At 35.0% G+C, this 21,762-nt stretch overlaps 1 protein-coding gene across 1 annotated transcript in view; it reads right to left on the minus strand.

The window, feature by feature from the left end:
* The window catches only part of COL4A5 (collagen type IV alpha 5 chain), a 226,061-nt gene that overhangs the window by 86,662 nt on the left and 117,637 nt on the right, over positions 1–21,762 (minus strand). The window contains exons 5-19 of the mRNA XM_022556743.2: positions 21,406–21,450; positions 21,258–21,320; positions 18,876–18,929; positions 18,217–18,243; positions 15,381–15,461; positions 13,595–13,657; positions 11,930–11,965; positions 11,797–11,838; positions 11,545–11,637; positions 9,869–9,922; positions 9,716–9,772; positions 9,381–9,425; positions 7,768–7,821; positions 6,165–6,206; positions 4,018–4,150 (exon numbers count right to left, since the gene is read on the minus strand). Of these exons, the coding sequence (XP_022412451.1) occupies positions 4,018–4,150; positions 6,165–6,206; positions 7,768–7,821; positions 9,381–9,425; positions 9,716–9,772; positions 9,869–9,922; positions 11,545–11,637; positions 11,797–11,838; positions 11,930–11,965; positions 13,595–13,657; positions 15,381–15,461; positions 18,217–18,243; positions 18,876–18,929; positions 21,258–21,320; positions 21,406–21,450 (889 nt within the window). The remainder of the gene's footprint in view (positions 1–4,017; positions 4,151–6,164; positions 6,207–7,767; positions 7,822–9,380; positions 9,426–9,715; positions 9,773–9,868; positions 9,923–11,544; positions 11,638–11,796; positions 11,839–11,929; positions 11,966–13,594; positions 13,658–15,380; positions 15,462–18,216; positions 18,244–18,875; positions 18,930–21,257; positions 21,321–21,405; positions 21,451–21,762) is intronic.

A 21,762-nucleotide genomic window follows, 5' to 3' on the forward strand; every position in this document is an offset into this window, starting at 1 on the left:
TAGTGGCTTCTCTTGTTGCGCAGCACAGGCTCTAGGTGCATGGGTTCAGGACTTGTGGCGCATGGGCTTAGCTGCTCCATGGCATGTGGGATCTTCCTGGACCAGGGTTCCAACCCATGTCCCCTGCATTGGCAGGCGGATTCTTAACCACTGCATCACCAGGGAAGTCCCCAATCTTAGTTTAAGGATTTTTTTTCCTTTTAAAAATGAATATGTATTGAATTTTACTGTTTTCTTTGCATCTATTGGCCTATTCTCTTTTAATACGTCAGTGTGGTCAATGACAGTGATGTTGAACCATCCTTGTAATCTTAGGGTAAAATCTATTTGGTCATAATATCATATTGTTTAATATACTTCTGGACTGATTTGATAATATTTTATTTAAGATTGTTACTTCCACATTCATAAGTGATATTGAACTATAGTTATTTCCAGTGTATCGCCTTGGTGGTTTGGTATTGATACTGCTAAACTGAATTTCCTTTTTAAAAAAATGTTCTGAAACAGTTTATAAACTATGAGAATCACCTGCTCAAGAACTTGGTAGATTTCGTCCATAAAACTCTATAAAACCACCCACAAAACCAATGCTTTTTCATGGAGACCATTAACGTTTCAAAATCTTCTATGGTAATTGATCTACTTAGGTGTCCTACTTTCTCAGGAAAATTTTATTACTTTATGTTTTCTGTTTCATGCGGAACGTATATTTCACCTAGAATTTAAAATATATTGACATAGTTTTAGAGTTTTCTTGTAATCTAAAAATTTTAATTGTATTTATGGTAATAATCTTTTTTCTTTACTGATTTTATTTGTGCCTTCTCTTCCCTTTATCTTGATCATATTTTATTTTTACCTTTCTCAAGTTTTTCCATCTATTTTGCTTGTGCTTTTTTTTTAAATTTGTATTGGAGTATAGTTGCTTTACAACGTTGTGTTAGTTTCAGATGTACAGCAAAGTGAATCAGTTATACATATACATATATCCACTCTTTTTTAGATTCTTTTCCCATATAGGCCATTACAGAGTACTGAGTAGTGTTCCCTGTGCTATACTATAGGTACTTGTTAGTCATCTATTTTGTATATAGTAGTGTGTATATGTCAATCCCAATCTCCCAATTTATCCCTCCCCGCCTTTGCCCCCTGATAACCGTAAGTTTGTTTTCTACATCTGTAGCTCTATTTCTGTTTTGTAGATAAGTTCACTGGTAGCCTGTTTTTAGATTCCACATATAAGCGCTATCATATGATATTTGTCTTCCTCTGTCTGACTTATTTCACTCAGTATGACAATCTCTAGGTCCACGCATGTTGCTGCAAATGGCATGTGCTTGTTTTATTTCTTATTATTTTTCCAACTTAGCGCATTTATTTTCAGTATCTCTAATTTTGTGATAAATTAAGGGTACCATGAGTTTTGATACGGGTTGTTTATTTAGCATTTAGTAGTTCGTCATCTCCATTTCTGTATTCTCTTTACCTCTAGAGTTATTTAGAAATATGCACTTTAATATACAAATATTTGGTGCTTTTTGTTGTTAATTTCAGACTTCATTTCACTGTGGTCACAGAGCATGGCCCGCATATAATTTTACAAGATTTTTTCTGGTCTAATAGAGTCAATTTCTATAAATGCTTCATGTGTGTTTGAAAAGAATGTACATTCTCTGCTGCACACACAGGTTTTCTCTCTCCCCCATAAATACAGCTTAATTGTGCTGCTCAAATCATTTGTATCCTTTTTATTTTTCACTTACTTGATATATTGGGGAGTTGCCAAATTATCCCTTGTAGTTTATCAGTTTTCATTTTACATATTCGAAGCTATATTTTTAGATGCCTAAGTTTAGTGACCTTTATATCACTGTGGTATAAGTTGTCTATTTATCCACGTGAAATATCTGTTTTTTAATGCATTTTTTCATTGAATTCTATTTCATACTGTATTGGAATTGCTAAACCAGCTTTCCTTTGGTAGCATTTGCTTAATATCTTCCCATTGCTTTATTTTCAAAATTTCTATGTTGTTTTACTTTAGATATGTCTACTGTGCACAGCATACAGATATTTTAATTCTAATTTTATTTTAGTTTTTGTCTACTAATCAGTGTTTAGTCCTTTCACATTTATTGGAGTTGCTGATTTATTTTTAACTTCTTCTTGTCATTTTATTTATTTTTTTCTATTTATTCAGGTTTATCTGTGTCTGTTTTGTCCCAATCCTAATTTGTGTGACATAGATCCAGCTTTTTGGTCATCTTCTTTCCTCAACAAGTAAGTAATGTATATTATTTCTATTCTTTTCTGGTGGTTACTATTAAAATGTTTAACCTATGTACTAAAACTTATATTTTTCGAAAAACTTAGAGAGTTAATAATATTTATATTCTCTCCCTCTAACAAGACAAAAAACCTTATCATTCACTTCCCCATTCTCTCTGTACGTCCATATCCTGTGTTAGTCATGTGTACAATTATACTTCCATATTGCTACTTAAAATACTTCTGTTATTTTTTATGATCCATACTTATTTAGACTTAAAATACTTTATCAATATCTTTCCTAACCACTGGTTCTTGTATCTTACCCACCCCCACCGCCAACTTCATCCTGAATTCATTATCTTCTTCTTGAAGTAAAACCTCCAGTAACTATTTCAGAGAAGATCTGGAGGTAGTAAACTTTCTAAGCATCCCATCTTCACACTAGGATGATAGTTTGATGTAATATAGAATCTCAAATTCATAGTTATTTTTCCTTATTACTTTGAAAATGTGCTCCATTATCCTCCTCTTATTCTCACTGTTTTGTAGGTGATCTGCCTTTGCTCTCAGTTTTTAAGAATTTCTTTTTACCCTTAAATTCTAAAATGTCCCTAAAATTTGTCTAGTTACGTATTTTTGTATTATTATTTTACTTTTGCTTCGTAATTCATAAGCCTTTTCACAGGGAATCATTTTTTAATAGAAAGAAGTTCTCAGCCATTAATTTTTCAAATATTGCTTCTTGTCCTATTCTCTCCTTGAACTCCTTCATGCTGGATTTTGGGACTTCTAGGTTTATCCCTTGTGCGTCTTAAATTTTATTTCATACTATCTAACACTTTAACTTTTCTGCTACATCCTTGGAGAATTCCTTATCTCAATTTTCCAGACACAGTATGTGTTTAGTCCATTACCTTGAAGTTCGAAATCCAAAGTGCATACTTAGAGCGAAATGGGACCCACAATTTATTCTCTTTCTCCTTGGGAGGAACACTGAGTGTCACTCATCTCATCATGGTAATATTTCATTAGCCAAATATTTTTGAAGGAAAAGTAACCATAATTTATTATACATGTATGTGTGACAGATACTGTAGATGTTTTTTTCAAATTTTACATAAATCCTTACTATCACCTCATTTCACAGAACATCCAAATAAACATGCTAAACAAGGGTACTGCTCAGTTTGTGGCCAAATTAGAAATGCTCTACTATACTGTGTATCTTCAACAGAGGAATGACATAAAACTCAGTATTGAGCTCCAAGATTTTACTGCACAGCAAAATCACCATGGGGATTTCTAGGTAGATGTTTCTGGAATTCTAAGTGGATAGTGCTATTTCCTATATAAAAATACAGTAAATCTTATATAACTAGGCATTATTAGCACAATGTTCCCTTTCATAACAGCATGAAAGGTATAATGATTACTTTTTGGATCATAGTACTGTTTGGTGTAATTTATTAATAACAAAAGGTAGAAATGGTATTTTTTTAGGGTAAAAGGACACTATTCAAGTAACTTTGCTTTTTTCTTTTTTTTTTAAAGTACAGGTAAGAAACTTGGTAAGAAAACAGGTAAGAAAAGCTATAGTAAGAGTTGAGAAGTTTCTGTCAATTAAAAAATACCTCTGTCTTCCTTGCCATGCTCACCCTGGAACTAGTATGATAATGCTGTATACTTGGATTAGTAAAGATACTATAAATTCAGGGCTATTAAGTACAGCACAGTCTCTTTTACCTGGAGGTCCAGGAAGGCCAGGTGGACCCTGTATTCCAGGAAATCCTCGCTCTCCTTTTTCTCCAGGCAAGCCAGGTAACCCAATGTTTCCTTTTTCTCCTACAGTTACACCAGTTCCAGGCCTAGGAATCACCTTTATTATGAAAGAAAAAAATAAAGGAATTCAAAGAGGAAGAGACTTGTTCTTCTGAAAATAACCTAGCAGCTATATATGATTACAGTGTATCATTGTCACAAAGTGTTCAGATGCAAAATCATCAAGACTACTTACGAAGATTGTGAGTCATATTCTATATTACTTCTATGCTTCAACAGATTAGAAAATGTTCAATGCCAGTACTAATATTACCACTCTCCTGAGCCCCAGACTTACAGAGCTAGAATTATGTTTGATGTCTCTTATCTTATAATTCACATTCGATTCATTCCAATCACCTAAGCCTGATAATTCTTTACTAAAAATGTCTCTCCAACGTGTCCCCTTCTTTCTTGTTGCAACAGCTTCTATCCTTACCTTACACTTGGACTAACAGAAGCAACTCTGAGCTTGTCCCATTTAATCCAAATCTACTACTTGGACACACTTCCTCAAGAACCAATTTTTCTGTGTTACTTATCCTGTTAAAGGATTCAAAATTGTTCACTACTTCTTACTATATCTGATGTCACTTTTAACCCTGGACTCTGTCAAGTTACTTCTCACTCCCAATACCCCTCTCACCTGTTTCACGTCCTGAATGACCTTTTAGGAGAGTGAGATCTGATTATAACCACTTCATGCATCTTGCAGATTCCTGCTTTTGCCTTTGAATATGCCATTCTAAACATCTATAATGCCTTCCCCCAATCTTTCTCTTTGTCAACCCATATTTATTTCTTCTTCTTAAAAAAAAAAAAGAAAACACATCTCTACCAGGAAGGCTTTATTAATTAAAATCAACTAGCTGATCATTCCCTTTCTATCTTCTTAGACCCTTATGCCTAAATAATTTTACATTAAATAATCTAAATATAAATAAACTAACTTCATAGAGCTATAAAAGTAAAGTAAGCTTTACATTTAAGAAACTATCAGTTTGAGACAGAAATCATCACCTACTGGCAAAGTGAGATATTTATCCTGGCTCTTTTAGATATAAGAAATATTCAGACAAATGGACACTGAAATTTGTGGGACCTAGAATTGGGATAGTAGTTCAAAAGGGGAAGTGAGCTGTTGGATTGGATTGCACTTTCAAAATTTCCATTTCTTCTGATGTTCATCAAAATTTTATTTCATTTTTCAGAGAAATTGCTTCTTAGAGAAGTAAAACTCTGATTTAAAAATGAAAGTGAATAAAAATTGTCTAAGATCTTCTTTAAGTACCTCCTCATTAGATTTGGTAAAGTACCAAGTATCAATATCTGATACTCACTATGGACAAAAATAATTAATGTTATTCAAATGTCTGAACATATAGGTTTTATGGCACTTGACCCTTTGCAGCTTCAGTGCAACCTAAAGTCAAGTCTTAGCAAATTTCAATGATAGTAAAACCAATATGTCAACTGCAACAGTGACATTTTATTCTTAATAAGAATGAAAATATATTTGACTAGAATTTCAGGGTGAATGCAAACATGACAGAAGATTTGTAAACCCCTCAAGTATTCTTTTACAGAGCAGTTTCCTACATTTCTGATTAAGAGCTCCTAGAAAGCACACACTCAGGGAAGAAAGAGGTGTGAATCAGACAATTACAAATTGAGAAAACCTATTAAGACCAAATCCATCTTTCCCCTGAGCTCTGCAGGGGAAAGGACCAATCTCCTAGTTCCTCAACACTTTCTTTTTTTGAAACTTTGTAAGCAACACTTGCACCACCTGCTGGTTACTTGAGAAATGATTTGGCAATCAAGATGCAAAACAACCTAATGCCGTAGTAATTTTGGACCTTTATTATGGAGAAGTAATATACAGGCAGAACAATACAAAGACTTTGAGGTCAGCATCACTGAAGTTTCGGATGTAAAGACTTTTAAGCCAGGAAAAGTTGATCTTGGAATTTTGTGTTCTATGAGGAAAAGTTACGGAGTATATAATTAAAACATGAAAATTAAAATGCACTAATAAATTTAATAAATAAAAACTGAAACAAAAAACTTACAAGTCCAGGAGGCCCAGTTGGGCCAATGTCACCTTTTTGGCCCTGTTCAATACAATTGTAAAACAGGTTAGTAAAAATCACATGAAAACATCAATTTTCTCAAAGATATAACAGATAACTATGTTTCATAAAGACCCAGAAACCCATAATAAAATATCTCAAAGAGAAATACAAAATGAGGTAATGAAACAGTACTTAGCTAAGCCTAGGAAGACCTGTGATGTTGTCTCAGATTTACAAGCTCTATGATGCTGACTAAATCAACTAACTTTTCTGCCTTATATATAGACCAGACTTCTAAGGTATGTCTAGCTGTAACATCCTTTGATTTTAAAATTCCTATTTTCCAGCAAACTATAAATACTCTATAAAGAAGATGCTGATTTACAAACTTGTAGCACTAGAATCAGCTATAATCATTACATTTTTGTTTTTTACATTTAGCCATGTTCCTTTTCAAAAAACTTGTCAACGGCATAAATTTAGTGTCATTTCCATCAGTGACAGATATTTTAGAGCTGATGGACTTAACTATCATCAGGAACAGTTAATAAATCATAATTACTTTTGTGACTTTGCTCTTAGAATCTAATGAAAGACAAATTCAGACAAAACTGTTTACCCTTAACCAGTAGCTACAACAGCTGAAGAACACAGTATTCAACTGTTACTCTACTGGCCAAGACCCAAGAATAGATATCTCTCTCACACCTCTGTTCTCATTCTAGACTTGCTCATAGGAACCTTTCATCTATCTATAAACTCCTTTTAGTTTAAGAAGATACTCTATCCTATAACTTTACTTACACTAGAAAAACAAAATTCTATTCTCTGAGTATTTATTGTCTTCCTTTATTCTAGCTGTGCCTCTAAAGCCAAGCTAGAACTTGGATCTAGTTTAGAGATAAACCACCATTAAAACGTGTGCCCTCTGGGTACATTCAAGTTTGTAACACCTTTCCCTCCTTGCCTGCAGAACAAAGCTTTTCAGTTTTGGTTTTCATAGAAAGCAATTAAAGATCAGAGAGATTGGAAAACTGGATATTTTGTGATTTGCTATAAATAGGAGAACTGTGTACTTCATACATTCTTTCAAAGTCACTTTTAAAATAGGCTGCTAAATAAATGACTTCAGTCAGGCTGCATAGCCAAATGAAAAAAACAACAAAGAATTAGCCACAGACTTCCAGACAATAACTGCATAGAGAATGGAAATGTTTAGTGGCAACATTCTAAATTCACAACTATATAAGCCTTTTTAGTATGAGGACCTGACTAAAATAGTGCTGAATCCTCTTTCTGGAGAACAAAAGTTTTGCCGATACATGCTCAAAGCAAAGGCATCAACTTTTAACAATGGAAATGCTAAAGTTAAACATTATTCCATGTATTTCTATCACATGGACTGTGATTTAGGATAGTGAGTGAAAATTTAGAGGAACTGGTATAACAGAAAAGGGAGCAACACCAAAAGATGGATAAAGAAGGTATGTTTTGAATACAAAAGCTAGTTATTTAGAATTTTTTCATTTATAACTCGGGCAAGAAAAGGATTGTACTAACTGGAATAAAACCAGTCACTTCAAAGTGTTAAAATTCTTACCTTTTCTCCATCCCTTCCTGGTTCACCAGGGTAACCAGGATCACCAGGCAAACCCTTTAAAACATGGAAGACAGAGTGACATCAGCAAAAATGGTGGAGTAATTAGGACCTCCAAAAATCCTCTCCTCCATGAAAGCAACAAGGACACTTGCAAAAATGGTCAGAGTCAACCTTTTTAGAACTCTAGAAATTAACCAAAGGCTTGCAGCAATCCAGGAAGTGTTTCTTGAAAAAAAATAAAAGATTGAATCTTGGTGAGAACACAGAGGTTTGTGGCTCTATTCCCATCACACTTCCTCAGCTCCGCAGTAGCCTTGAAAACCAACAGCTCACAATCAAGGTAAAAACCAGCAGCACAGCAGCAACTGGAAGGGAAAGAACCAGGTTGAAGCTTCTTCAAAGCCCCATTCCCAGAGAATTGTCATTTTTGACCTGTCTGGTGCTTCCCAAAAAGATCCCACTTGCATGGCTATGTTTATTTGACCTAATTTTAGTTCTCCCAGTGCAAACAGACAAAAGCGTTTTCCCTGGGGATATCAGTCAAAAACAATCAGAGGGAATTGCTGAACATCATGGCTGCCTAAATCACTGTTCCAAAGGAAGCCAGTAACTGGGGCCCTGAATTTAACCCCACCTTATGCCATTTTATATGTTTAAGCCATTGGTGAATCTAGAGTTTATAAGCTGAGGACTGCCTGTTTAGGAAAATCATCTGGAAATCAATTTATCTGACTTTATAACTTCCAGTCTTGTTAAGAATGTTCCCTTTCCTTCAGAATAGTCTCCAAATTTCATCAAATTTTCTATCTGTCCTGGAAAACCTCTTTTAACATCTATGGTGGATACTCTTGAAACTGAGGCTGCCTGAAATAGTGTTCCTGGACTTGCATATTTTATTTTCCCCTTTTTTTGGTAGCAATTAGAATTATATGTCAAAACTTTTACTGAAAAAACTTGCATTCACACAAAAAATAGTATGGGAATGTTTTAGCAGTTTATTCCTGATGGCCCAAACCGGAAACAACCAAAATATCCTTCAATGGGTAAATGCATAAACAAACCTTGGTACATCCATATAACCACATAATGGTCAGCAATTAAAAGTTAATGAACTACTGATATACAGTACAGTGCGTTATGCTATATGAAAGAATTCTGATTCAAAAAGCTATACACAATATGACTCCATTTATATGCCACTCTGGAATAGGCAGCATTATAGGGATGGAGAACAGATCAGTTGTTTCCAGGGGCTTTGGGGAAGGGCAGGGAATAGCTACAAAGGATCGTGAGGGAACTTTTGAGGGGACGGAACTATTTTTTATTATGGAGATCGTTACACAACTGTACGTGTTTAGCAAAATACACAGAACTGTACACTAAAAATGGTTCATTTTACTGTATACAAATTATATCTCAGTAAACCTGACAAAAATCTGTCTTGAAAAACAGAGAAATTTCAAATTCACATTCAGAAAAGAAAGAAAGCAAAATTTCCATTCATTTAAACTACTTCCAAAGCCAAGCTTCTTTGCTATCCTGCTTCTTTACCAACATGTACAAATGTTGCCATTTTTTTTTTTTGAGGGAAGGGATAGACTTTAAATACTCACTGGAATTCCTGGTTGGCCATTCTCTCCATCTTTGCCCGGTTTACCCTATAGGATTCAAGGAAATGTAAGAATATATATTTGTTATTTGGAAATATAAGGTTAAAGAATATAACAAGCTTTTTCCTGCCTGGGACTCTCTTAAGTAGACTTTTCGGACTTCAGTGTTATAATAAATAAATGAATATGTCAGTCATGACATTTTGAGGCAATGAAAGCAGGATTTAAGAGGAAAAAAAGAAAATGACATACATGTGCATGTGCACCGGCAGGCGCACACACATACATAGACACATTTAAAATTTTTTGCAAAGAGTATTAGTAGCCGTAACACTTACTCTTTTGCCAGGCTCTCCTTGCTCACCCTTCTCACCTTTCACACCACCTGGAGGACCCTGTACACACAAAAGTAATTTTACATTGGTTCATGGAGTACTATGTGTCAATATCAATTTACATTAAATGATGCTAAAGAATTTTAGGTTACTTACTGGAGGACCACGTATCCCTGGAGGTCCAGGAGGCCCTTGGTCACCAGGAAGTCCCTATGCAGTAGTAGAGAGAAGGAAAGCAATATAAATACAGTTAGTACTAGAGCTAGCTAGGAACACTTTTAACAAGCTGAACTATAAACTCATGTAATATAACCAAAGATAATAAGATGTTTCAAATTCAAAGTTGAAATCTACTAGGCAAAAAATCTAGAGCCATCTTTGCTCATTTCAGCTAATTTTTAGGACAAGCCAAGTTTTGAGGTAAATAGCAAGAAAACACTTCAAATTAAAGTATTAATGATTTTTTTTAGTTTATTTATTTTATTTTGGGTTGTGCTGGGTCTTTGTTGCTGCACGCAGGCTTTCTCCAGTTGCGGCAAGCAGGGGCTACTCTTCGTTGCGGTGCTAGGGCTTCTCATTGCGGTGGCTTCTCTTGTTGTGAAGCACAGGTTCTAGATGTGCGGGCTTCAGTAATTGTGGCGCGCAGACTCAGTTGTGGCTTGCGGGCTCTAGAGCGCAGGCTCAGTAGTTGTGGCACCCGGGCTTAGTTGCTCCATGGCATGTGGGACCTTCCCGTACCAGGGCTCGAACCCCTGTCCCCTGCATTGGCAGGCGGATTCTTAACCACTGCGCCACCAGGGAAGTCCCAAAAGTATTAATGATTTTTTATTCTTATAAAATATTTTATAAAAAGCAAGGGTACCTAAAACTTGGAGATTTGGGAGCTATATAACACACATACATTTTGGCAGAGATTTAAATGGCCCAATATATATTGATGGTAGAGTTTCAGTATCATTTGTCCTTTATTCTTAACTTTCTTATTAGCATTTAAGTGAAACAACAATGCACACACTCTGTTGAAGGGTGAGCCACTATTCTATAAAAGATGTGTTTGATCCCCTCATCTACTCCAGTAGAAGCAATGTATCAGAAAATTATTTCTAAAAATGACAAGATTTTATAGAGTAATACCATCTTTCTCCCCGCATATCAGTGAAATGTAGAGTCATCTAAAACAATGACAATCTATCTTACCATGACTTGATTTTGTATATAAAGGTATTATTCATAATAGCCAAAAATGGAGAAAAATCCAAGTGCCCATCAACTGTTGAATTAAAAAATAAAATGTGGAATATACACACATAGGAATATTATTCAGCCATAAAAATGAACAAAGTACCAATACATGCTACAACATGGATGAACTTGAAAACATTATAATAAGTAAAAGAAACCAGACAGAGAAGACCGTATATTGTATGATTCCATTTATACAAAATGTCCAAAATAAGCAAATCTACAGAGCCAAAAATTAGATTGGTGGTTGCCCAGGGCTCGAGAGTTTGGGGAGAAATGGGGAGTCATAACTAACTGGTATGGGGTTTTGCTGGAGGGGGCTCATGAGAATGTTCTAAAATTAAATTGTAGTGGTGGTTTCACCACCCTGTGAATATACTAAAAAAATATGTAATTGTGCCCTTTAAATGGGTGAATTGTATGGTATACAAAGTATATCTCAATCAAGCTACTTTAAAATTTTAATTATCTCAAATACTTGTTATTTTAAAAGGACTTTCACATATAACCTTATTCCAGCTTGTAATGCATTTTAATGCAATGCTACTTTCATAGCAAGATATTCATTGATTTCCTCCCTACATACTCACCTGATCTCCTTTCTGAAACTCTACATCAATTGGTCTTTTCTGTTCACTGATCTGCCCAGGTGGCCCAGGGGGGCCCTGAAGACCTTGCTCACCCTGTTTTCAAGATAAAATAATAAAGTGATATTTCATAGTTTAAACAGACAATAATATAACATGTAAGCTAAGACAGTTGCAGGAAGCAAAACCACAAGTTCAAATGACTATGACAGGAAAAAACTGAGGGCTAAATAAGCAACTTTCTTCTTTACTCACCTTCTCACCCTTGGGTCCCTGGAAATTTAAGCCCATATTCCCCTGAAGAGAAAGATTTCAATTTAAAACCTCATTGACAATAACAAAAATAATCCACACCTAATAAAAGATGTAAAAAAAAAAAGAAAACTACCTTTGGTCCTGGAAGTCCTGGTGGGCCAGGAGGGCCCTAAGAATAAAAGACACAGAAAAGGGAAAAAAGTGTTATATTAATGAGTATATTAAAAAATTATTTGGTTTCATAAAAAGTGAGGACTGAAAAAGCCCTTCAAAGTAATATTTCCTGGGGGTTTTTCTCATTGCTTTCTAGTCAGAGACACACATTTAAATTGATCTAAAGAAACTAGATAATTGTGGAGACTTCTCATGACAGGCTACAAGTGGGTGGGGGAAGAAATGCAAGGATGGGTAGAGGCAGAGGAGTAACACTCGTGCCAAAAATCAATACAAAAATTAATCTCAACAAACATCAAATTTATCGTATCAGAATTATAGGTTAAATTTAGGTACCATAAGACAATTAACTGTCTAGTTCTAAAAAGCATGTGTTTACTTTTTTAGTCCAGTTTTATTTTATATAATCTTTGTATACTTGAGAATGTTTCAAGGTTTGAAAAGTTAAATTGGCATTTGTCTGCCCAAGTATATCACTTCTTGATGTCAGCTGACCTATTTATTTACATATTGTACCTTGGTGGCATTTCTAAGACTTTGCTTCATCTGTTGAATCAGGGTTAATTGCAGGGACATTAAGAAGCACAGAGTGAATCTGTTATGTGGTCACAAGAGTTAACGAAATTCAAGGTGTAACAATACACCTAGGGTAGGCCAAGGTTGTAAATAACAGAGTTAGGAAAAAGTGCCATGGTCCAGAATCTCATGTTTTGCAAGACACCTACAACTAAAACAAACTAAACTCAGAGGTTTTCTAATCCTCTCCTAAAGATTTATAAAAAAGACAAAATCACAATCTTTTTCTGATAGATCTTCTAGTATTTATCGAACGTTATTTCCTTCATTCATGAATAGAGGACCAATTGTCACAAGCAAAAATGTACACTCTATAAAGGTATAATGAAAACTGTCACTTAAATATATGGTAGATGAGCGATAGAGTGGCATATGAGAAATTACTTTGACTGAAGTACAATTTTCTTGCCCTTTTAAGAGGGCAACAGCAGAGCTCTAAGTCTAAAACATGACTTGAATGAAATCTAAGTATTTCAGGGGTAAAAGTACTTACAATTTATTAGAGTAGAAAATGTAAGTGACCATACAGGTAGTAAAGTAAGAGAACTGGTTGCACATTCAGGGTCTTTATAAGTTTTTGCTTCTTTCCTGGGGAATACCAATCCTTATCCCATTGCACAGTGATTCACTACCCTCACCAATCCTACTGTTTTGTTACAGGTCCTTAAGAAATGAGAGCCAATTTTTTTTGTGAATACCTGTTTTGTGAATACCTCTTTAACAGCAAACCACAGCTTGAAGAAACATATTTCATCAAGTGACTAAAGAACTGCCTTAGAAGACTTCATAAGATGGCCAGAACTGACAAAATATTTTAAATCTTTCCTTTTGTGTACTTCATTTTTTCCATCTATAAAATGGAGCTATTACTTAGCATATATATTGTTCACCATAACACTGTAAAATCTCCCATAAATAAGAAAATTTAAGAAAACTATAGATCATGAACACTATAAATACATTATACTTTCAAGTAATACAAATAATATTAATATTTGTGAAAGAAATCAAAAGAAAAGGAGAAATGAAATTACAGAAGCAACCTTACCATCAAACCTGGTGGTCCTAGGGGACCAATTGGCCCTGGTATACCAGTGGGACCAGCTGGGCCCTGTTACAAAGGAAGTAAAGAAAAGGATGAGAAAAAAAAGTCTCACTGTATTGTATAAAGAACTAAATGGATGAAATTCTAACTTCAGTTGCCAGAATTCTGTTGTACATTTCTATAATTCTGAAGTGTTATAAGCAGAATTTTAAAATGTAGAAGAATAAAAGCATTAAATAACTATAAAGAAATTCAACTAAACAAAATGGGTGCATTAGAAAACTTATGTTTTACAGTGGTACGTAACAAATGTGGGACAAACACATAGTAAGGAAGTTTTAAAATATAAAGCAATAACGATGGGCATTTAGTGGGGCTTTTATGCTAGAAATGGGAAGGGAAAGGCTACTAGATTCAAGGTGGCTTCTCTAATTTTAAAATAAAAATAAATAAGATTAAAGACAAAGAAGGAAGTGAGAATAACTGGGACAAAAGGTAAGGGAATGATGTAACTGTTTTGGAACACAATTTGGCATCTTAAGGAGTTGAAATTTTGACTGCCCTGAAATCTAGTAATTTTATATCTAGGTATAAATCCTGGATTATTCTGTAATTTAAAAAAATCTCAAAACAACCCAAATATCCAACAATAGGAGATCAGAGAAACAAATTCTAGTATATTCAAACGAGGACTGTTATACGGAAGTGAAACTGAATGAACTACAGCCACATACAATAATATGGATGAATCTTAACATATCAAATAGAAAAAGTTGGAGAAAACTACACATAAATTTTGTATTATTTCAAAAGCTAAATACTCTTTTTAGTAAGTAAAACTATTGTTAAGAAGCAATGGAAAACCCAGAATGGTAGTCACATCTAGGGAATGCAGAAGGATGTGGCTGCCAAGGAAACCACAGGTTGATTCAAAATTATTTGTAATGTTCTAGTTCTTAAACACTGTGTTGGGTCCATAAGTGTTCATTTGGTTGTTATGCTTCATAACCTACATATATTTTGCATGTATTCTGATATTTTCAAATATAACAATAATACAAATTTATAAGAGATAAAAGATTGGGAGTACTTAAGAACATATGGATGGGTTATATCAAGTATGGAATGAGAAGGTGGCTAATGAAAAAAGTTCCTGAAATTGTATCTTAGTGATCAAATACTAGAAAGTACTGATTTTTATTTTTGGCAAAGGGATCAATCTTCATGAAAAATAAACCTCAAGAAATTAATTTCCTAATCTATAAATTCGCAAAAGTTATTGTTGCCTCCATGTATGTTATGTGTAGGCTGACATGACTATTTTTCTGAAGATTATACTTGATGTTCACTATGTATAAATTTTATTCTTTTAGCTTTCAAAATATGTTCATGTTATATATAACTGATAATGTTACAAATTATGTCTTCTAATATCTTAAATGGGAAACCCACAATTTTTATTTTTAATCAAACCATTTACTCCTACCACCCTACTGATCCCCACAGCATAGGAATAAGAATATAGAAGCCTATTTCTGCTGCGAAACCCCAAAACAAAAATTTCCATGGAAACTGGACTGAGAGTTAAAAGAACAAAGCAGCGCTTCTTAAAATTCTCCCTGGTCCAGGATACTTTTATTTTCACGTACAAGGTACCTGCAATATCTATCAAACCTCAAGTGATAATTTCTATAACTAAAATAGAGAGTATTAAAGGCTGGGGATAAAAAAGTGATGCTGTGGTCTGATTTAATCAGTACAGCAAAGAAGAAAATCACCAGATGCTTACTTGTATTCCAGGAGGACCGGGAAATCCTGGATTACCCTTTGGCCCTGGCAGTGATGACATAATTATACTTCCTGGTTCTCCCTGAAAGAAATCACCAATGGAAATTGTAAGTAATAGTTATGATACATGAAAACTGGCAAGAACACAAAAAAGTGATCTGAGAATTCAATCTGTTACAGAAGTGTCCCCAAAGATTAGGCAATCTCAGTAATTAACGTGAATAAATTTACCTTTTAAAGGAAAATGAGGAAGTGGCCAGAGTACACTGAAGTACAGTCGATTTATTAAGAACCTGTCATACCTTTAGTTACTCATTCATTAAAAACATTTATTAAATATAAATATTTGCCAAGAATTATGTTAGGCTTTGGATGCTTTGTAGTGAAGAAGATAAACAAGACTTCTGTTCTTATTGTACTAATAATATACTGGGGAAATTCAGACCATAATGCATAAACAAATAAGATGACAAAATTTTCTGTTTAGGGCTATAAAGGAAAACTACATGGTACATGATAAAGAAACAGTGGAGGGCTTCCCTGGTGATGCAGCAGTTAAGAATCTGCCTGCCAATGCAGGGGACACGGGTTCAAGCTCTGGTCCAGGAAGATCCTGCATGCCGCAGAGCAACTAAGCCCGTGCACCACAACTACTGAGCCTGCGCTCTAGAGCCCGCGAGCCACAACTACTGAAGCCTGTGTGCCTAGAGCCCATGCTCTGCAACAAGAGAAGCCACTGCAATAAGAAGCCCATGCACCCCAATGAAGAGTAGCCCCCGCTCACCGCAACTAGAGAAAGCCCACGTGCAGCAACAAAGATCCAACACAGCCAAAAATAAATAAATTTAAAAAAAAAAGAAACAGTGGAGGACTAAAAAGAAATGATAATTATGTGACGTGATGGAGGGGCTAACTATCGTTACAATGGCAATCATATTACAAAATATAAATGTATCAAATTAACATGTTGTACACCTTAAATTTACACAATGTTATATATCAAATATATTTCAACTAAAAAACAGAAATAGTGGAGGAAATTAGTTTGGGTAGTAAAGAAGGGCAATCTATGAAGTTAACATTCATGCTGAGATCTAAAGGATAATAAGGAGTCAGCCAGGTGAAGATGGGGGAAGAGCATTAGGCAGCGTAAGCAGCATGAACAAAGGACCCAGAAAGAGAAGAGCTTGGGCACATTCAAATAACTTAATGCAGACAGGTGTGATCAGTGAGCCAAAGGAAAAGTGGTTTAAGATACGGCTGGAATATGGGGCAAAGACAAGAACATGCAGGTCTTACAGGCAGTGGAAAAGAATGTGAACTGTATCCTAGATGCAGTGGAATGCCCTTGAAGGTTTATAAGGAGGGAGATTAAATATTTTTCATTTTGTGAGAGTCCTTTATTATGCGGAAACTTCTTATATTCTTAGTATATCCTGACTGATACTGACTCAACATTATTTAGGATTATGGCTTTTGGACTGTTGTATCTTTTGGTATGAAATAACATTATGCAATAGAAGGGCAATCTATTTGCTGGCAAACACGTCATTCAAATCAAATATTCTGTCTTGCTGTCCCACACCAGAAACAGAGCCAGGTCTGGCATTAGGAGCCATGGAGGCAGCAAAAACCTCTCTTCTGGGATTCAAGGTTTCTCCAAAAGTTCTGTGCTTCATAACAAGGAGGGAGATTAAATTATTGATTGACATTTTTAAAAGATCATTCTTGGCTGCTCTGTACAGAATAAATCAGGCTGGGAGGTGAGGGTGTGTGAAAAAAGAAACTAGTTAAGAGGCTACTACCTAGTCCAGATGAGGCATTATGATTAGTGTGGTGGCAGTGGAAATGAAAAAAAGTGGATCAATCTATGATATATTTTACAAGCAAAATTAACAGTATTTAGAGATAGCATGGGATGAGGAGCTGTGTGAAGAAGTAGAAAATGCAAATACTAACTCTCAGGTTTTGATACATGCAAAAGTGTACATGATAGTGATACAAATTTTAGAGATAGGGAAAACAGGAGGAACAGGTTCATTTGGGGGTCTGGGTTAACTTTGAGCATGTTAATTTGAATGCCTGGGAGATATCTGAGTGGAGATGTCAGGGAGGCTGTTTAATACATGCATCTAACACAGAAGACAATTCTGTTTTAGACAAAGAAATGTAGGTGTTCCATAACTAGACAGCAATCAATAACATGAGCATTAATAATATTGCTAGGCATAGAAGAGAAGAAGGGGTCAGGACTGTGTCCTGATACCTGCTGGATAGAATAACATGAGCTTGCATAGAAGACTGCAGAATGACCAGAGATGCATAAGAAAAATCAGGAAAAGGTAGCGTCTCAGAAGCCAGAGAGAAAGAATATTTCTAGAGGGAGCAGGTGGTCAACTGTGGTGGTCCAGTGGCTGAGACTCTGTGCTCCCAATGCAGGGGGCCTGGGTTCTATCCCTGGTCAGGGAACTTGATCCCACATGCCGCAATTAAGAGTTCGCATGCCACAACTAAAAATCAAAGATCCCGCGTGCCACAACTAAGATCCTGTGCAGCCAAATAAATAAATAAATAAATATTTTAAAAATGTAATGAGGAAGGTATCAAAAAAGAAATGTGAGTCTGATATACACATTTGCAAGTGTATCAGCCCATGAAAGGTACTTAAAGCCACGAGAACAAAGGAGACTACTTAAGGAGAGCTCATAAATGTGCACCTGCACAACTTCTAGAAGCATCCATTTTAAGACAGAAGTCAGAGACATTATCTGATTGAAGATGCAGGCTCTCTAAATATTTTATTCAAAATGTTTACCTTCCCAACATGAGATGCTTACCTTCATACCTGGGATCCCAGGAGGTCCCTATTATTAAAAAGAAAAGGGATTATTTTATATACATGAGAGGGGAGCAAGCAAAAGAACACAAATGAATAGACTACTGTAAGATCATTCTGAGTACAAGGTATCTTAAGATACTTAGAGATGACATTTATATTAAATACCACAGAATCTTTAGTTTTACAGAGCAGAGAGCTCTGTGTATTACTAACTTCTTTTATAAAAATTCCTCTTCTTGGGCTTCCCTGGTGGCACAGCGGTTAAGAATCCACCTGCCAATGCAGGGGACATGGGTTCGAGCCCTGGTCCAGAAAGATCCCACATGCCGCAGAGCAACTAAGCCCATGCGCCACAACTACTGAGCCTGCACTCTAGAGCCCGCGAGCCGCAACTACTGAGCCCGCGCCCCGCAACAAAGAGTAGCCCCCACTCGCCACAACTAGAGAAAGCCTGTGTGCAGCAACGAAGACCCAACACAGCCATAAATAAATAAACAAATAAATAAATAAATAAATTTATATTAAAAAATCCTCTTCTAGTTTAGTATTTCAAAATGTACTACTTTGTTCCACATGAATGCACTGAGCTCACTTTCTACAATTCTGCTTCTTCTGTTAATTCCTGTGTTCATTATAATCCCAAATTTTATAACTTACTGGAGGACCCTGTAAACCAGGAAAACCGGGACTGCCTGGAAATCCACGTTCTCCCTAGAAGGAGTTAAAAATAAACAGTGTGAGGAACAAAAAACAAAGCGTAGCTATACCAACAAACAATGACTTATTGAAAAGATTTCTGTAAAAGCCATTTTGAAACATACCAGATTGCCAAAAATTCATTAGCCTTCACTTTCCAATTACTTCAATATCTACTATCCATATCAATTCAGCCTTCTAAGATACTTTTATCTCTACTCATCAATCCCAATCAGAAATAAAGAAAAAAATCTTCTACCTTAGTCATTTTCTTCTGACAAATCCATTTTGAGACAATCATACCACAGATTCCTGGCCATCATCACATTTAATAGTTAATGATCTGCCCCAATTTCCTGCCCATGTATTATATAGATTTTTATTTTAACTGCCCTATTGCATTTTTCTTTCATCATAAACTATTTCAAATTATTTTTGTAAAGAGGAAAAGATGATAAGAAAGAACACCATTAATATCACCAAAAGGACAATAATAGCAATAGTTCTAGCAATTGCAGGTCATTATGTTCTCTAGGCACCCAATTTTTCTCACTCCCTTTTGTAAAGTACTAATATGGACATTTGGTTTAGAAAACAAAAGCTAAAATTGCTGTAGAAGAACCCCAATGCAACCTCCTTTCAAATACCTATATGCCATAGTAATCTTAGAAACATCCTCGTCAGAGGCTTAAAAGAGTAAAATGATTACAGCTATGTGCCTTTGAGTTACTGTCCAATATCCCTCTCTCCACCACTTTTTACACATGGACAAAGTAGGCCCAGAGAGAAAGGGAGTGGCCTGTACACTGAGTTTAGAAGACAGAAAACAAAACAACCCATGTATTCTGGCTCCATCTCTAGGGTTCGTTCTATTAGTTACATAGTTAGAAATATAAGAAACCATTTAATCTGAAAGTATACATAATAAATCCATTTTCAAAAACTTTGTTGCTCACATAATTGGGGGCCTCAAACACAAGCTAATCATGAGATCTGCTAAGGTGCTGCTTTAACAAAAAGAAAGAAAAAGATCCCTTTAATCACATTGCATGCTATACTCATTGTAGATACATCTGGTCTTCAAAATTAAAACTGGCTAGTGGTCTGTTGCTCAAGGTGTGCTGGCAAAAACCAAACAAATTACCAGAATAGGCATACAAATGTAGCCTACTTTAACATGCAATGTGCCATGCAAACTAATTCCACATTGGTTCTATCACTGTAAGGTCACCCCAAGCAGAAATGAAGAACTAAGCCTCACAAAACAAACCCACAATCAAAATCAAAATGATAATAATAATAATAAATAATGGCATTATTATTATTATTATTGGCAAGGGTCACAATGACTTGGAGAAATATTGGAGGTAAAAATATTTTATTGCCTTCAAGTATATACTACAACGATTATCACAAAACGTGGCCTCCCATAATGCAAAATAGTTTTTTCAAGTTATTTTAAATATATGCCCTAATATAAAATATGACACATGTCATTAGTTAGAAAAATCTAGGGTATTTCATAAATAGTTTCACTGAATATTATGTGCAAAATGGAAATGCCAAAAGGATATACAGAAACTAATAATAAATTTCATTAACCTATAGGAAAATGAGAAAAGTGAGGGAAGAAGAAGGAGAAACAATAATATGTAAGCATTCAAAAAGAGCAGATTTTCCTCTTTTTTTTTCTTTCTCTCATTTTATATTAAATCCAAATAGTTGGAATTAGGATTGACTAAAGATAAGAAAAGTGGGTCAGGAAATGATGTTTGCCGTATGTGAAGTTTTATTTTTTCACTTGTTAAATTCATTATTTTCACTGATGGAGAAGTTTCAGGTTTCATACTAATAGTTTATGGTAAAAACTGATGTGATATATTACATATAGATTTTTAAGATTTTTCTTAAGGAAGTTATTAGGCAAGGTAAAGAAGTTTTAAGAATATGAAAGATTTGAAAACTTAAACTGTACCTAGTTTTTTAAAAAAGACAAAGCTAATGAATGACATTCACAAGTATTACTCTTAACAACCGATACAATATTTGAAACATATATATCCTAATTCCTTTTTAACTCTCATCTTACTTTACACTAAAGTCAAAAAAAAGGATTTGGTAAGTAATCTTCAACCCAATGCAATATCCCAGCTAATTACACAAGCTTCAAGAATTACTGATGTTTCAATATATTGAAAATGTTAACTGAGAACATATCCTATGTCTGTCCTAGACATGAAGCTACTATATCTCTTCTTTGACATTCTTCATATTGATTCCTTGAAATTTTTAAGTCTATTATTATCAAGCATATTGCTTAAGATTAAGTCAAAGAAATCTCACCTTGGTTCCATTGCATCCAGGGATACCTTGAGGTCCTGGGGCCCCATCATGGCCTGGCATTCCCTTTGAAAGGGGATATAACACATGTATAATATTTCTTAGATTACTTTTTAAGGGATTTTAAAATAAGAAGCCAAATCCTACTTACAGGAAGACCTGGTGTCCCTGGAAATCCAGGAAGTCCAGGAGGACCCTATAAAAGAAATAAATTCCTTGAATCAAATAATAATCAGTAACAATAAAATAATATCCTACCTAAGGGAATTATGAGAATTACATTTAGAATAGCAATGGACAAAATGTGTTTCATTGATTATTACCACTTGTTCTTTTAAACACTATAGAAAAACCTCCTATATGTGTTTAAAAATCTCTTTTATAGAAAACTATAGAAAAAAACTCCTATTTGAGGGAGCATTGCCTTTATTGCACTTAGTAGGAGCAGGCAAATTAGTGGATGAAAGGTCTTTTCTAAAAGACAAAGGGATTCTCCCAGGTTTGTGAT

Source organism: Delphinapterus leucas, chromosome X (genome assembly GCF_059928025.1).
Source record: "Delphinapterus leucas isolate spDelLeu-1000000601 "Yukka" chromosome X, BTC_Dleu_Yukka2, whole genome shotgun sequence".
Taxonomy (NCBI): Eukaryota; Metazoa; Chordata; class Mammalia; order Artiodactyla; family Monodontidae; genus Delphinapterus; species Delphinapterus leucas.